This window comes from Culex pipiens, chromosome 2 (genome assembly GCF_016801865.2).
Source record: "Culex pipiens pallens isolate TS chromosome 2, TS_CPP_V2, whole genome shotgun sequence".
Taxonomy (NCBI): Eukaryota; Metazoa; Arthropoda; class Insecta; order Diptera; family Culicidae; genus Culex; species Culex pipiens.
This window is the reverse complement of record NC_068938.1, coordinates 105,391,580-105,409,496: the sequence shown is the minus strand read 5'-3', so window position 1 is coordinate 105,409,496 and position 17,917 is coordinate 105,391,580. Positions and strand designations below refer to the sequence as shown.

Here is a 17,917-nt window from a genome sequence, read left to right as displayed (position 1 = left end):
AATCTGTTTTTTTCTAATTTCGATTTTATTTCCATAATTCTTATAAAGAGGAATGTCTCGAGCATTGCAGACTTATCTTCCACGATACTGCTGCTGCTGCAATTGCAGCTAATCACCATAACAACCCCAGCCCACTAGCGCTCGCTCCATCAATAACGCCCTGTAATGATAATTGAATAATTGCCCCCTCGCTCGCAGCCTCTTAGAGACGATAATGCAGCACTCTTCTTTCGCAAAACCCTCTTGAAAATCCTCGATTCAGTACGCTCCAGCTCTGGGCAAATTATGGGATTTGCACCAAGCTGATGGATGGAAAATTGCACTGATTTCTCCCACCTAGTGCCCAGGGTAAAGCCACCAATTGTTGGCTTTGGCCCCCGCGGGCACCCTCACCATGCTGAAAAGTGTATAATCAGTGCAATCAATTAGCGAAAATTAACAACACCGCTCCTGGATGGATGAGTGCTCTCAAGAGGAGGGAAAAACTCGACGTGGAAAATTGATAAGAAAATGGAGAGAACGACGAAGAAGACGTCGATGGAAAAACGTTTACCAGCTTCGCTCATGCAGCAAATGGTCCGTGTGTGTGTGTGTGTGCTCCACGTACAGATACATCAGCAAGCACACACATACGCCACATGCAACAGAAACTGTGTATATTTTGCAGCTTTGCCTGCAGCAGCGAGCAGTTTTGCAGCAGAGGAAAAATGCTGAATGTGGAAAATCGATAGCTTGCCACTTAAATGTGTCTGTGTGTGTGTGGATGTTTGTGTCAGAAAATGGCTATGAAATTGTGAGGTTGTTCTGTTGCTGGTGGATCGCTCTTGCATGTGTCACTTGAAAATCGATGCGAAATTTGGTGGAAAATGGGATATGACTGAACTGATAGTGGGAAGGAAACTGTGGCAAGTTTCTGTTTTATAAAATGGGTTTACGACAGAGATGTATCATTTGAACACTTTTTAAAGAACTAAAAAGAAAAAGAAAGAAGAAACACTGTTAACTATCAACTCTGTTCCGCTGAATTTTCGTTCCCTCATTTAAAATGTTTCCCGAGATTAAGAAGGTCTTTAAGAGCAACTTTTAACCTACAACAGTAGTTTATTTATTAATTTGCAATGACTGTTATTTGCCTCCGAGATGAGTATCAATCTCCAAAACAATACAAGTACTTAAAAGCTGATTTTTTCTGAACTCAAATGAATGCTGAAAAAAACTTTTCAGTCCGTATAAGGCCGATGCAAATATTTAAAAAAGTTTTTGTCCCTCGGCCCTGGCCGAGGTCAAGGGGGGCAAAAAAATAAAAAAATATAAAAATTTAAATAACAAGCCATAGTCTTTACATTTTAACGAAAAAAAGTGTTTTAAAATGCATTTTACACTAGTTCAGTTGTTTTGCAATCATTAGTTTTCAAAAAATCTAAGATCTGACAAAAACAAAAATTGCAATGAAAAAAATAAATTTGCATCGACAATTTTCAAAAAATTTTAAGATTTTTTAATAAACCCAAACATGCTCAAAATGATTTTAAACACAGGAGAATGTATTTTAATATGATTTCAGCTGGTTGCACTTGAATTTTCATTGAAATTTTGAAGTTTATTGTAAAAATATTTTTTTGCCCCCTGATTTTTCGGGCCAATTTTGAAGGGGGGGGAGGGTGACAAAAACTTTTAAAAATATTTGTACCAGCCTAATAGGAAAAGAAGAAATTTTACCATTGAGAAATGAACAACGGAATTGCACGAAATGTTTTACATCTCGTATGTTTTGTTTTTCTTCATTGGTTCATTGATTTTTGAAAACCTATTTTCTATTGGCTCATGTTGAATGGAATTAGAGCGTCCAATTTTCCGTCCCAGGAAAAAAAATTCCAAAAAATTTACAATGTATACTATACATTTTCTAAAATTTTTGGAACTATTTTTTGAAAATGTTCTAAAAAAATAATAAATGAACAAACTCAACATGATTTTGTTAAATTAAATGTATTGCTGAAAAAAAAAGATTATAAGAAATTATGATATCAGAATAATTTCTGATAATATTAATTTATTCATGCTTAATGAGTATTAAATTATTACAATTAGTTAAGCTTTTAACAGATTGATGTTATATCATCAAAACAATATTAACTCCTTACCTCCAAATTAAAATTGAGATTTTTTACGTTTTTGTTTACCATGATCAAATGAGATGAAAATCGAATTTGGGCAAAAAGAATTAATTCAATTGGTTGAATACCTAGTACTAAGCACTGGTGCAACTACAGGTGTTAGAGGGTTAAATGTGAAAAAATAGAAGACTTTTTGTGGAATGATGTTAATTAGCCATATAATTTAAATCATTTTGCATAATAATACAAAAAAAATCATTGAAAAATTACTTTCTATTGTTTGTTTACGTTTTTTTTACGTTTTTGTTTACCATGATCAAATGAGATGAAAATCGAATTTGGGCAAAAAGAATTAATTCAATTGGTTGAATACCTAGTACTAAAGAAATAACAATTTGAAGTAAAATAATCATGAAGCACTGGTGCAACTACAGGTGTTAGAGGGTTAAATGTGAAAAAATAGAAGACTTTTTGTGGAATGATGTTAATTAGCCATATAATTTAAATCATTTTGCATAATAATACAAAAAAAATCATTGAAAAATTACTTTCTATTGTTTGTTTAAAAAAAAATGCAAAAATATATTCAAAGCTTGCTTCAAATATTTGAAAACATTGGGTTGTTTCGAGAAAACAAACACTAAAAAGCTTTACCATTTGTTCAAGAGCTGAAACTAGTATTTGTCATGAACAACATCATTTCTGCATGTTTTTTTCTTATCTCAATAAACTGGTCACAGAGGCAAGTTTAAAATTTCTCATCAAAAAATACCAAAATACATTTTCTTGTAGTTGAATGATTTTTTTACATGCAGTCAAGCAGTTAATTGATCTTCACACTTATTTAAACCAGTAATGTTGATGTCCTGTCGGGACCGTGGTGTAGGGGTAAGCGTGATTGCCTCTCACCCAGTCGGCCTGGGTTCGATCCCAGAAGGTCCCGGTGGCAAATTTTGAGACGAGATTTGTCTGATCACGCCTTCCGTCGGATGGGGAAGTAAATGTTGGCCCCGGTCTAACCTAGAGGTTAGGTCGATAGCTCAGTCCAGGTGTAGGAGTCGTCTCCCTGGGTCCTGTCCTGGTGGAGTCGCTGGTAGGCAGTTGGACTCACAATCCAAAGGTCGTCAGTTCGAATCCCGGGGTGGATGGAAGCTTAGGTGTAAAAAGAGGTTTGCAATTGCCTCAACAATCAAGCCTTCGGACACCTAGTTTCGAGTAGGAATCCCGTAATCGGGAACGCCAAGGCAATGCTGTAGAGCGAATAATTTGATTTTTTGAATGTTGATGTCCTATACAATTTTGTTACATTATTTTAATTAAAACCAAGATCATAACAACTTTCAATAAATTTAAAATTTCCCGGGATTTTACGCGAAATTGGCTGAAAATTTCCCATTTCCCGGGAAATTTGTAACCCCTGGAAATTGGACGCTCTAAATGAAATGCAAAACAACACAAAAAGTTATTTTAAACAGCTTTTTTTAATACAAGAAAAAGAGCTGTTCCTGTGACTACATAATACATGAATACGTAAACATAGAGTAAAACGTTACTCAATCCACCCTTAGGTGGTTGGCGCCTTCCTCACATTCAAGGGTGCTATCCAAAATGCAAAAAGTGCGTAAATAACACTTAAGTGCTTATAACTTTTGATAGGGTTGCAGATCTTCAATGTTTTTGAATACCTATCCAACGATAGGTCGCATGAGAGATCCGGACAGCATTTTCATCAAAATATCTGAGACCCGTCTCGAAAAAGTGCGTAAATAACACTTAAGTGTTTATAACTTTTGATAGGGTTGTCAGATCTTCAATGTTTCGGACGCGTTGGAAAGCTCTGTTGAATACCTATCCAACAAGAGGTCGCATGAGAGATCCGGACAACGTTTTCATCAAAATATCTGATATCCGGCCTCCAAAAAGCGTATAAATAACACTTAAGTGCTTATAACTTTTGATAGATTTGTCAGATCTGCAATGTCTTGGACGCGTTAGAAAATTCTTTTAAATACCTTTCTGAAAATGTATAGCATGACGGGTTTTCTTACAAAAACCACCCTTTTTACAATCTTCCGGACTTTTGCTAAAATCGTTTTTTTAGCATAACTTTTGAAGTTCTAAACTAAACTGCATAATTTTTCATATCGACTTATGGGACCCCAAGACGGATCGAATGACGCCAAAACGGACAAAATCGGTTCAGCCAATGTCGAGATAATCGAGTGACAATTTTTTGATCAACATCCCACCACACACACAGACATTTGCTCAGAATTTGATTCTGAGTCGATAGGTATACATGAAGGTGGGTCTAGGAGGTCAAATTGATAAGTTCATTTTTCGAGTGATTTTATAGTTTTCCTCAGTAACGTGAGGAGGGCAAAAAAATAGCTTTTCAACAATACACAATTGTACATTAAGCAAAACCTCTCAGTAATTCTTAATGTTCTCAGAAAATAAAAATACATTACATACAAAAAATATTAAAAATTTTGTAGGTTTTGAACGTTTATACACAGCAAATAAAGTAGTAATCCAGCTGCCTGTAAAAGGCCTGGGTGTGAAATAAATTTTGCATTATTTTATGAAATTCTATGTTATATTACACTTTGAAATATGTAGCCCATCAGTATGGGAAACCTACTTAACCGAAATGTCAATCTCATATATGCGTTTATCCTTTCTATTCTTCGTCGGTCTGATGGCCGAGCGGGCTAAGGCGCCAGTCCCCACTGTTGGTGCTGGGTTTGAAACCCGTCGGTTGCAACTTTTTATTATTGTTTGTAGTAAAATTGTCCTTGCAGTTTATAATATAAAGGGGTTACATACATGTAAATCGTCAAAAAATAGAGATTGGTGTGAGCACACACTTAATTCTATTTAAAATCTGTTTTCAGGGCATTCAAATATGCATTTACATCTATCATCAAAACAAATTTGAAGGCATTTGATTTGAAGTTTCAAAAAACGGGTGCCACGATATATTAACACAGGCTTGATAAAATCGACTAAAAATTTTATCTATTAACAAAACAAATTTGAAGACATTTGGTTGTATCATTACCGAGATATAGCTATTTGAAGTTAGAATTTTCTAAAAACAGTTGCCACGATATCTCAACACTCCAAGGACCAAATTGGCTCAAAATTTTGGTGAAGCACCGTTAATCGATTCTGTGTGTATGACGAAAGCCAATTTTCAAAAACTTATTTTAAAAAAATAAAAATATTTTTGCGTTTTTCATATAAATAATCGTCAGTTTTTGATTTTTGTATTTTTTTAAAAAAAGCAAAATTTCAAAATCGGGCTTCGTCATACACACGGGATATGTATTGCAAGTCTTCACCCCAAATTTTACCCAATTTGGTCCATCCCATTACGAGATATCGTGGCACCCGTAAATCAACTCGGTGTTTTGAGAAAAAACACTCAGAAAGTTTGACAGTTCACTTAGGCACGGCAAAATGTTGAGCTTAAAATCGTCTCTAACTCAGTTTAATCATGTCATATCTTCATGAAACTTTCAAGAGCGAAATCTTCTTTTTAGTGGATTCAATAAATTTCCTGTAATATGAAATTTTGTGATTTTTTTACATGTATGTAACCCTTTAAGTGTCTTGTTTGACGAAGGTGATGTGCATGCTTTTGCATGTGATTTTACCATCGGATTTTTTGCTGTTTAAAAACACAGAACTGAGATTCACAAAAACTTTTTTGTGTGTACTTTTCATGATTGAACAAAATTCAAGAATGAGAAAAAAAAATTGATTTGATTGGGAGGGGGAAGGGAATTTCACGGGGGAAATGCAACGTTAATGTTTATGCTTTCAACAAAAAAAAATCAAAAAAAAACAAAGAAATATTTTAAATTTTAAAATGTACCGCAACTGTAACAATGTATAAAACGTTTTATGATACGTTTGCTTTGCTTTTTTGAAAACATCTACAATCAAAATAGCTTATTTTTATCTAGATTGGAAATAAACACAATCGAATGCTACAATATAATCACAATTTCTTTAAATTTTTATTTCAAGAAACGTTTCAAAACTCATTGAAAATAGAAAAATAAAAGGTTACAGGCAAAACTATTAAACATGCTTTTCCCGACTTTGCTTAGTTTTTTTTTCTTATAAATTTACAATGTTTGATTTTCTGGCATTTTTAAATTGTTTTTCCAAATATTCAAATATTTTGTCAATGGAAAAGAGCTAAAAAATGTAACTCTTTAACTTAATAAAAACATGAACAAATTCAAATGGTTTTGGTGGAATGAAAAATCTTCAAACAGGTAGGTAAATGACCGAAAAGCAAAAGACTGCGCAGAAGAAATAATATAGAAATTTTCAGCGCATTTGTATTAACACTGAATTAAAAATTAAATCATCGTCCCTTTGTATAATCATTAAAATCATAAAATTAAAAATCATAAATTTTAATCATTTGATATTTTTAATTTTATGAGTCAAAAGAGTCAACATTGTCAGCCATTGCATTTATTTTAATGTATACCATCTACCATACCAATGGTAATGTAAACGTCAAAAAATATAAAATTCAGTCTATGGTTTCAACATTTCCATGAAAATTGAAAATTGTAAAATGCAGTAAATACAGTCCTCGGTGATCCGAAGTTTTATAAAGGACTTTGGGTAATCGAACCATGACATTTTTTTAACTTTCTTACTTTTAACATTGAATTTGAGTTTTGAGACTAATTTTAGTCAATTTTGAATGGGTTAATTAATGGCCTTTTTTATTACCGCCATCTTCAATTTAGAAATTCTAAATAACTTTAGAGTAGTTTAAGGGTCAAACTTATACTCGACAATCATAACAAATACAATTAAAAAATATATTCGAGAATTGAGGGACAATTATCCAAAGAATTGATTATCCGAATTGATTGTTTTCAAGGCCTTCAAGAAATCAAGGCAAAAGCTCGACAAAAAAAAATTTAGTGTGGTTTGCCTCCGATATTACAATCAAAATTGAAGGGGGGGGGGAATTTGTAACGAAGAAATAATAAGTCAAAATGCAAGGCTAAATTAAATGAATACACGTAAGCAAAATTTTACGGATAAAATAAAAAAGATCAGCGAATAAAAGGAAGGTCTACCATATTGATTTCACGACTCGAGCTTAAAAAAGCAGTTTAAAAGAAAATTCCGAAACGGTCAAGTGTTCTGTTTTTTTGCAGAGGGGAAAAATGGCCAAGCAAACAGTCATGTTCAGAAATCTAATTAAATTAACCAGGCGTTTGTTATCGCGAAAACACGTATTCTCCGACATAATCGATGATAGCAGTTTTAAGAAAATTCTCTGTTCCTCAGACGGTAAATAAGCCGTAAGCAAACAATCTTTCGAATTAAAAAAATAATTTAGGTGATATAGTACCTTTTAGTGGGCAACTAGTTTCACCTTTAATCGTTATCGATGAGCGACTGCGACATAAAAAATATTCTTTGAGCTCATAAAGCTCCAACATATTTTTTTTCATTTTTGCGAAAGCTTCTTTTCTCTCTTCATCCGAAACTCCCTCAAAATGAAAGAAAAATTGAGTGGTCCTCTGGTCCCGCTCGTTTGTCACCACATCATTCCAAGCATGGGACAGCAGACTCGTCCCCCCACAACACTACACACACATATATTTGCTAACAATAAATGCCAACAAATCAATTTATTTTGACGATGACCTGCCTCAACTCAATTATCATTCTCTGTTCCCACTGCCGATGGGTGGGTCTGGCAGGTTCTGCTGCATTCAATGGTTTCACTGCTGCATCCCATAACCCACCTCAAAGAAGGGGGGAGGTGGTTAAGAGGGTGGGAGGGTACATTTTGGAGACCAACCCAACGTCAACGACGATGATGATGTCAATGTGCACATATGGTGGTGGGATGACGACGACGGTCATCAGACTTTGACGCGAGACTGTTGCCAGACTGCAACCTTTTTTACGAGGATGCACTGAAAAAAGTTGACACGTCAAGTCTAATGTCAACTGTCTTTGATTTGAATTTCATAAGATAAATGAGTTGAAATCAAATTTAACATAAATAAGATTTTTTCACAGTGCCAAACCTGCAACAACTGAGTGCGAAATGAATGTCATCATCATCCCCACCCATCGCAGCGCCATAAAGTGTCGTCAGTCGGTGTCATGTGTCAAAGTTGATGATTGTGTTCCCCAAACAACAATGTGGCACGATGTACACACGCCACGTGAAGGGTGTCTCGAAGCTGTCCAGACAATGTCTGGTAAATTTCAAACAAATGTCGCTGGAAAATGCCGGCCGGTTTACAGTGACAATGTTCAGCATTCATCTTATTTTGTACAAATTTGAACGAAATGCCTAAAAAGCCTAATTTCGAGATTTGACTTACACAGAAAAAAAAATGATGGTAATATTCATCAGGAAATGGTGACAGATTTTGTGGCAAAAAACATGATTAATTTTACCCCAGAAAATGATGAATTTTCATCAGTTTTTGATGAATATTCATCAGGTTCACATTTTTACACATTTGTTATGTAATATTACACAAATAAAGAGGTAATATTCAACCTACCAAATTTTCAACATTCCAAAATTCAACTTTTTTTCTGTGTATATTTCTGTTATAAACCGTGTAGCGACCGGGAAGTTTTTTCCTTGAAAACTTTTTTCAGACAAACCGGCAGCACTGTCAAATCTCACTGACTGGCACTGACCACCGCACTGTGGCGCATCCATTCCAGTAACCGGTCCTCGGGGGTAATTTCGCTAATAACAAATGCATGCTTCAATTTGATTTGCATCACAAATTCGCAACAACACACACAAACCCACTGTTGTTGTTGTTGCTGCAACTTCTGTCCGATTCATTCAGCAGTTCGTTTAATCAATCTGGCCACGCTGCCGCAGCCTCGCCGACTCGACTCAATTGGAGATGATTGCATTGCTGGATGGACCCCCCATAAATCTAATAATCTCTGCGCTGCGTCGCAGCAGACTGATTAAAATAAAGTGCAATAATATATCAATTATCCGCGCTTCATTTAAGTGAGCGAGAGCTTGAAGAACGTTGAAGACGAGCGATGGTGGAACTAATGGAGTTCGTCGAATGACCGCGAAGGCCGTTAACGCACGTCAGCCATGACCTTTCCCAACTGTAAGGGAGTTTGTATAGCAATTCGAGATCACTCAAATCGAAGTTGCTGAAGATTCTGCGGTTTAATGGGAATCCCTAGCTGTTTACCCAGCTTGAATCGTGACACTTACCCTGCATTTTCGGCCGCAGCAATGGACATGTGGGGCTCATCTAAGAGCTGGAGGGGCGAGTGGCCCTGGGGAGGCGCCGGGGGAGCCGTTAATCGCTCCGTGGTCGCTGATACGCCAGCCACCTGGATAAGGGAAGAACGGGAAAAGACCTTGTTAGTTGTATGCAATAAGCTTGTAACTTGCACGCAAGTGTTGAGATATAATAGTACGACATCTAGTGGTGAGTAGCTAATCTTGTCTTTTCAGAAAGACGCTTCTCAACGAGTCAACGAATGTAATTCGATATCCCGGCGACCTTTTAATTACCCATTCCCGTCCGCCGAGCCGCTCATAACATGTTGACAAATCAACATAACAATATACCGCGCGTCGCGCATACCCCCTCGTATTATCCCAATAAAAATGCAAATGCTTACAACCCCCCCATTCAGAACCTTCAAGTAAACCACACTACCGACGTTGAGTTACGTTCTGGTAGAAAAACACAAACACACTCGCAAAAGACCGTTCGTTTCTCGTATTGCTGACCGTTCGTACTTGTTTGCTGGCTCTATACCTTCTGAGTTATTACCGGTAGAAATCCATCCATCCACCGCAAATGAAACACGACGTAAAAAAAAGGAGATCCAAAACAAGAACCAGTCTTCTGGCAGCACATATGCTAACTACCGCGCCGCTCTCCGTGGATAGTGCTGAGTTGGTCAGAACGTGGGTTCTTTTTTCTGTTTCTGGCTTGTCTACAAGGTTTCAGGTGATTTCAGCAACCTCCTCAGTGCTGGCCTCTCTGAATCATAGCTACAGTTGGGGACGCAAGCTTCGCGAGTACGGCAAGTGATACTCACTTGGATAAGTCGAAAAAGAGGAAACATTACTCGTCAAAAGATGGCTTGTTACAAGTTTGATGGATCATGTTAAACCTTCTTTGATTCGAACTGAATGTTTAATTTAAGCTCTAAATTTTACCCACTAAAACTATGTTCCTTCTTGAAACTTGCAAAACATGATTTAGTGCCCACTTTAATTTGAAAGCCGGAAAACAGTTGTAACTTAAGCGTTGCATAACTTAGTCCACAATAACCACGCTGATTCATGCAGTTTTATACAATTGCAGTGTTTAAAATTATGAAAGGTGCACAAATGCACTTGTATTGTGTTGTCATTTATTTTTGTTTTCGTTTATGCTGAAACTCTACTATTCACCTTCTGGTCATACTTTTCTACCTTACGGTAGCATATTTTGTCTTTGTGTTTGTACTAGTGAGCGCCACCAGTGCCAGACTGAATGGACACTTGAGTAAGGCCCTAATAGTAGTTTATGCAACAAGTTGCAAAAAGAGGATTTTTTCAGCACGAGTCGTACATTTATCCAACAAGGTTCACCGAGTTGGATAAATACGAAGAGTGCTGAAAAAAACAAGTTTTGCAACGAGTTCCATACAACATTTTTTGCAATTCCAAAAAACACACACTGAGTGAAATTTTATGCCAAATTTTCATGTATTTTGTCAATAAATCGTTTAAATCAAAAAAAATGTTGAAAAGTGTTACTTTTCAAAACAAGTGCTGAAAAGTTCATCTTTTCAGCACCCATTTGAGTGCTGAAAAGTAGAACTTTTCAGCATTTATTTTGAAAAGTGTTGCTATTCGATTCTGTTATTTTTGGATGTTTTTGCAATTTCGTCGTGAAACTACTCACTTTTCCTGTCATTTTTGAACGACGAAATAGCCTACTTTTCTGTACCAAAAATAATAGAATCGAATAGCAACACTTTTCAGCACTTGTTTTGAAAAGTAACACTTTTCAACATTTTTTTGATTTAAACGATTTATTGACAAAATACATGAAAATTGGACTTAAAATTTCACTCAGTGTGTGTTTTTTGGAATTGCAAAAAAAAATTTGTATGGAACTCGTTGCAAAACTTGATTTTTTCTGCACTCTTCGTATTTATCCAACTCGGTGAACCTCGTTGGATAAATGTACGACTCGTGCTGAAAAAATCCTCTTTTTGCAACTTGTTGCATAAACTTCTATTTTGTTCTTAACCCAATGTGTCTCAAAAGTTACATAATATTGTGAAGCAATCATTTACTTCGAGATTGACATTCATTGATCAATGATGATTTTCATTACGTTACAAGGAAGAGGAAAATCGTTACCAAAAAGTAACAATGAGTTTAGATTACTTTTCTTATCATATGGTAGAATCATGGTAATGGTGGAAGTCGTCACCTTCAATATTTTTTTGAAATTTGAAGTTTTGTATTTTGTTTTATTTCGACGAAACATTGATCATTCATTCCCAATATTTTAAGAAGCCATTTTTGTAATATATTTCTCTTTACAATTTGACAGGTTGGTTATAAAAAATTAGCATGTGAATATTCGAAATTCTGGGTCTCGTGGCGCAGGGGTAGCGGCTTCGGCTGCCGATCCCGATGATGCTATGAGACGCGGATTCGATTCCCGCCTTATCCACTGAGCTTCTATCGGATGGTGAAGTAAAACGTCGGTCCCGGTTTCTCCTGTCTCGTCAGAGGCGCTGGAGCAGAAATCCCACGTTAGAGGAAGGCCATGCCCCGGGGGGCGTAGTGCCAATAGTTTCGTTTCGTATCTTGAGAAGGAATGTTATGATAAAATTGGTGTCTTCGAGAAGGTTATAGGAAATGATTAGAGACTTTTCTGTAAAAACAAATTCAATCCACCTGTACGGATGGTGCCTTACTAACTTCTATCTAAAAATAATAAATAATTTTTGATAGAATTATAAACTTTTTGGAATTCTAGTTGGGGAAAATTCAACTATTTTAGGGGGAAATTTTCAAAAGAAGACATTGGATTAATATCTGACACTTTCTTTAAAAAATAGTGTCTACAAAAAATGAACCCAAACATGCTAAAAATCTGGAGATTATTTTTAAAAGGTCCAATAAACCAAGTGCTTTTTTAGTGTTTTTTAATAACCCTGACTCAAGGCGGTTTCAAAACACCCAAAAAGCAAAAACTGGAAATTTGGTTTATTGAACCTTTAAAAAAACTCCAGAAAAGATCCTAAACGCACGGGAAAGCATTTTAAATTGATTTCAACTGATTGCACTTAAATTTTCATTGAAATATTGAAGTTTTTCGAAAAAAAAAAATTGTCCCCTGTATTTCGAGTCAATTTTGCAGGGGGGAGACAAAAACTATAAATTAAATTTGTACCAGCCTTAAATGAATTAAACAAAAAAGACCTCCAAGATATTTTCTGCAAATTTAATCTAGAATGTGTACTTTCAGATGCTTCCAAGGGCGAGGTCAAACTCCATTACCTTTTGTAGTTATTCACATTTCAAAATGGCTTCTTGTTTGTCGTATTTTGGCTATATTTTCGTTTAAAAGGTCCGATTTGCGCTCTGTTGGAACATCTATGTGTGTGTTTCATAAGCTCTACAAATGTCTAAAAGACATCATCTAGCTACGACATAAGCCTAAGTTGATAAATTAAAAAAAAAACTCTTTTTTCATAAACACCTTGACCTAAATCACAAAAATGGCTCTAAAAACTTCCCGTTTGAAGCTTTGCGCTCTTCAACAAAGTTGCTCAAAATAGTGCACCCTACAATTTTTCTCAAAACAGCGAAGCGCTAGCTCGTCATCCCACAAAAACAAAAACTCTGAACCACCCTAAAATTTGGTCCACCCTAATGTCCACCATACCAAAAGATGTCCCTATTGACCCTGCTCATTTGTCCCGAAGACACCAAAGCTCTAAATCTTAACGTGTGGCCTCTATCAATTTTTTCACGCTCAATTTCGCCTTCGGACCACTGTGCATTGCTTCACTTATTTTTGACTTCAAGATGCAATATCTACACTTGTTCGACCTGATTTAACTTGTTTTCTGTCAGGTAGTTATTCAAATTTCTGTTATTGTGATCAATTTAGTGAAAAAAACATTTTCATTCGAAAAAAATGCGCAAAGATAACTTCAACATAAACACAATAGAAAATAACTGAATAAAAAATATGACTACTTTTCGATTGCAAATTTAATTTCACATCAAAAATTAAAGTAAAAAAAATTGAATAAAATTGTTATTTTTCTAGAAAACATGATTTTTCAAAAAATCTTGACTCAGCGCCATTTTTTTCCATATTTATCAATGGCTCAAAAGTTGCGGTTGTTTTCCGTAAAATATATCAACAAATTTCAAAAATAAAAATTCGGATTTTGCGAAATAGATTTTTTTGTAAAAACAAAAGTTGATTTCAAAATCGGCATTTTTTTCCATGTACATAGTTTTTAGTCTTTGTCAATACTTACAATTTTGCCAAAGAAATTAAATGTTGTTCTCGTAATTTAGATTTTAAATATTTATGTACCATGATTTGTATTGACATATTTATGGATTTGTTAAATTTTTTGCATAGGAAGCTTCGGCCAAATAAAACAGTACAAATATTCAAAGTCAAAAGTCATTTTAAACTTCAAATTTGATTTTGCATCTTAGAATGAATTGTAAAATTTTGAAAATTTGTTCACAAATAAAAAACATTTTTTTATTATTTATGTTTTTGAGAATCTATTAACGATAAAATAAAAAACAAAAAAATGTTTTTTTCCGTGTATTTATTCTGAAAAGTCTTTACTAAAATTTCTTGCATTTATTCGCATGCCCAGTCCACAAAATTGCACTTGTATAAAAATCAAATGGCTTCTATTGGATTAGGGAAAGCATGGACAAAGTTTCATCCAAATAACAAAATACAGAGATAAGTTCATTTGGGACCGTCAGTAGGGGTGACTATGGGTAAAAAAACGATACACCTCTCGTATTTTTTTAATAATCAAAACTATTTAAATAACATCGAAAATCTTTCAACGTAGATTTGTTCTTAGATAGTTTACTAACATTTTCCCAAAATATTGTAGATTTTGAAGAACCTTATATGCTAATAAATTGAAAATAGACTCAATCTCACCCCTTAGAGAGGGTGACATTGGGTCAAATGAAACGTAAATGATGCTCAAATACAACGATATGGTAAAACAAGTCATCCAACAGTATTTCTTGTTTGAGGGAATCGTATTGACACGCTACAATGTTTGAAGTAGATATTTTCAAACATTTGGTTAGTTTTCGAGCAATTCTAACAAAAATATTAGAAAAATGATTTTTCGAGAGGTCATTTTTGGCCAAAAAACTTACCTCAACTTTAGATAGCTGCAAAAAATAACAGGATTTGTTCTAGGAACGAGATTTATCCAGCGAAGTCATCTTAAGATGTCCCCTACACAATCCTTTTAAAAATCACTTTGACCCAATCTCACCCTCAGACCCAATGTCACCCCCACTGACGGTAGTAAAAAAATACTCAATTTTAGCCTTTGTCGACTCAAAACCTCATTCTGCACTGGGAACTAACGTCATGATTCGTATTCCCAGACGCTTCGGAACCCGGACACCTCATCTTGTGTTATCAGTTATTTGGGTATACAGTATGTAAAAAAAGTATTTACACCCTTGGGCACTATGCACATATTGTGATGAAACATCTAAACAATTTAATGTTGACAGAAACCTAGTACTACGTTTTGTTCAGAAACTCATGCCAGACATTTTGCTACAAAAAGCTCATGAAAAGATGTTTTCTATAAAAAGTTATATAACAAATACTATTACGAAAATAAAAAAAGGTGCAAAAAAAGTTTGTACACCTTTCGAAAAATTAAAATAAATAATGTTATTTGTTGACAAATCACCATAAATCCAGTCTCCCAACTCCAAATAGGCATCCTTGACTGATTAAAAAAATAATTTGGATTGAATATAAAGTTTACTAACTACTTAGTATAAAAGTTTATATAACTCTGGAAATTCTATATAAAACTTATCTAAACTTAATTTTGCAAACTTTTAATTCAACTAAATGTCAATATATTACCATAGAATTGCTAAATAAACAATTTGGAGTGGGTATAACACCGTTTTGGGGGTCTTTGTATCGCTAGAATAGATTTTTCGCTGGAATTTCGTACCAACCCGGAATTACGTCGTAGGAAAATCCGCCGGCATCCGAACCGGTCCACGATTTACAAGTCAACCTATGTGGAATCGGAAAGGGCATAAAATTTCCGATCTTTTGATACCCAAACATCTAGGTTTTCTTTAAAACCTACGTTTTTAAATACCTGGGCAAAAAGTAAGTTTGATCCACGAGAACAAAAATTACGAAATTCCATACATTTTTGGTAGGTTGCTCAAACAAAACCATAACAACGTTTTTGCTTAGGTATTTAAAAACGTGGGTTTTATAGAAAACCTGGATGTATGGGTATCAAAAGATCGGAAATTTTATGTTCTTTCTGATGACACATAGGTTGACTTGTGAATTGTGCACCGGTTCAGATGCCGGCGGATTTTCCGACGACGTAATTCCGGGTTGGTACGAAATTCCAACGAAAAATCTATTCTATCGATACTAATACCCCCGAAACGGTGTTATTCCCACTCCAAAATGTTTATTAAGCAATTCTATGGTAATATATTGACATTTAGTTGAATTAAAAGTTTGCAAAATTAAGTTTAGATAAGTTTTATATAGAATTTCCAGAGTTATATAAACTTTTATACTAAGTAGTTAGTAAACTTTATATTCAATCCAAATTATTTTTTTAATCAGTCAAGGATGCCTATTTGGAGTTGGGAGACTGGATTTATGGTGATTTGTCAACAAATAACATTATTTATGTTAATTTTTCGAAAGGTGTACAAACTTTTTTTGCACCTTTTTTATTTTCGTAATAGTTATTTGTTATATAACTTTTTATAGAAATCATCTTTTCATGAGCTTTTTGTAGCAAAATGTCTGGCATGAGTTTCTGAACAAAACGTAGTACTAGGTTTCTGTCAACATTAAATTGTTTAGATGTTTCATCACAATATGTGCATAGTGCCCAAGGGGTGTAAATACTTTTTTTACATACTGTATGTTTGCAAAATAATTGTCAAAATTGTGTTACTTGATGAATTATTTATAACATTAAATTGTGTATCAAATTTGTTTGGACGCTGTAGACTGACCAAAACAATTAAATAAAATAAAAATATGAGTTTACCAAAAATTTGAAAAATTTCACTGAAAAATTTCATAGGCGTCCTAAGCACCGGGAAAGCTAAACAGAAATTTATGGTTCTGATTTCCTTAAATTCTAGCAAATGTTGATTTGAGACTTCAAGAATGCAATTAACTAAAATGTCCGTCCAAATTTGTGCGATTCATAAGAAAAATCGAGAGTTCGGAATTCGAAGCAAAAGTGTATGATTTAAAATCAGCATCTAGCAGTGTCCGGGATTCTAAGCCCAACAAGTCACTTAAATTTTAAAATTCTGTGGAACCGAGATATAGCCGGATTTTTACCGAAACTTTTATTCCGACGGTTTAAAAACAATCCCCTGTTGCCAAACATTAACCAAAAATGTCACTCTTAAAGACGATTAAAGATCCCCCAGTACAGAATTGGCCACAGGAACCATGTTCCGGGACCCCGGTGTAAGATTGACCAGGATGTCCAGTAATTTTGGCATGTTGTATTTCAAACGTCATGATTTCAACAGAGTAGCCTACTACTACTAGTGTCTAATTAGTAAAACAAACAACGGTTCCAGGTGCCCCGGGGGAAGAATTGCCCACTTTGGTCCAGTAAAAAGGACAAATTGCATGTCAAACTTTATGATTTTTCAAAACTAATGCATAAAAAGCGTTTTCAAAACGAATTGAAGAATTTGGGAAACTTTTAATTTTTTAATTGTGAGAGTTCAAGTGACCATGCTTCGAAAGCTGGACAAAGTGACGTTCTGTACTAAACCTTGCAAAGCTCTCAACCCCTCATAGTAAACTGTTCTTCCCGCAGCAATTAATCATCAAGCCAAACAAAAAGACCACACAAACCGGTTACAATCACGTGGAAGTTCCCTCGTTCTGCTCTCCTTCCCATGAGATTCGTCCTCACGAGGTGGGGGGACGGTCCGGAAATCCTCTACCTTATCCGCAAGCCCGATTGCCAAATAACACCACCACACCAACTCTAAATGCTCACACATGCAATTCCACTCTGAAAACCGCTAGAAAAAGACCGGTTTCGTTTGCATGAAACCCCGGGGAAGGCACTTGCTCTACGACTCCCAGCTTCCCCAGCCGGTTGTTGGCCAAATCTTGCCTGGTTCTTCGCGCTCAAGTTCTCCGCTTTGCGTTGCGGTTTCGCCCAAACAGCAGTTGTTGCGCGTCCATCAGAGTTGTTGGTTGAACAGCAGTTTCGCTTCTTAAGATTACCACTAATTTTAATGATTCCGTTTCGCTTCCTCCTCGGCGAGGTTGTCTGCGTGTATTTTTCGGCGTAGAATTGGCTCGTCTCTCTCGTCTGTTCTGGAGTTTCGAGCTGAGCCAACCAGACACGGACGCGCAGAACACTTTTTGGATGATGGGTTTAATAATGCTTGGATCGACTCTCGGAGCTGCGAGGTTTCGTCGTGCAGAGTACCTCAACAG

At 35.4% G+C, this 17,917-nt stretch overlaps 1 protein-coding gene across 10 annotated transcripts in view; it reads right to left on the bottom strand.

Moving 5' to 3' along the window:
- LOC120427680 (nuclear receptor coactivator 1) overlaps nucleotides 1–17,917 on the bottom strand; it is a 340,351-nt gene that overhangs the window by 205,829 nt on the left and 116,605 nt on the right. For 9 of the 10 annotated variants that reach the window (XM_052707553.1, XM_052707557.1, XM_052707555.1 and 6 more), the window contains one exon: nucleotides 9,385–9,506. In XM_052707553.1, coding sequence (XP_052563513.1) covers nucleotides 9,385–9,413 — 29 coding nt within the window. In that variant the 5' untranslated portion in view covers nucleotides 9,414–9,506. Of the gene's footprint in view, nucleotides 1–9,384; nucleotides 9,507–17,917 lie in introns of those variants that run through there. The other variant, XM_052707554.1, reaches the window with a different exon arrangement.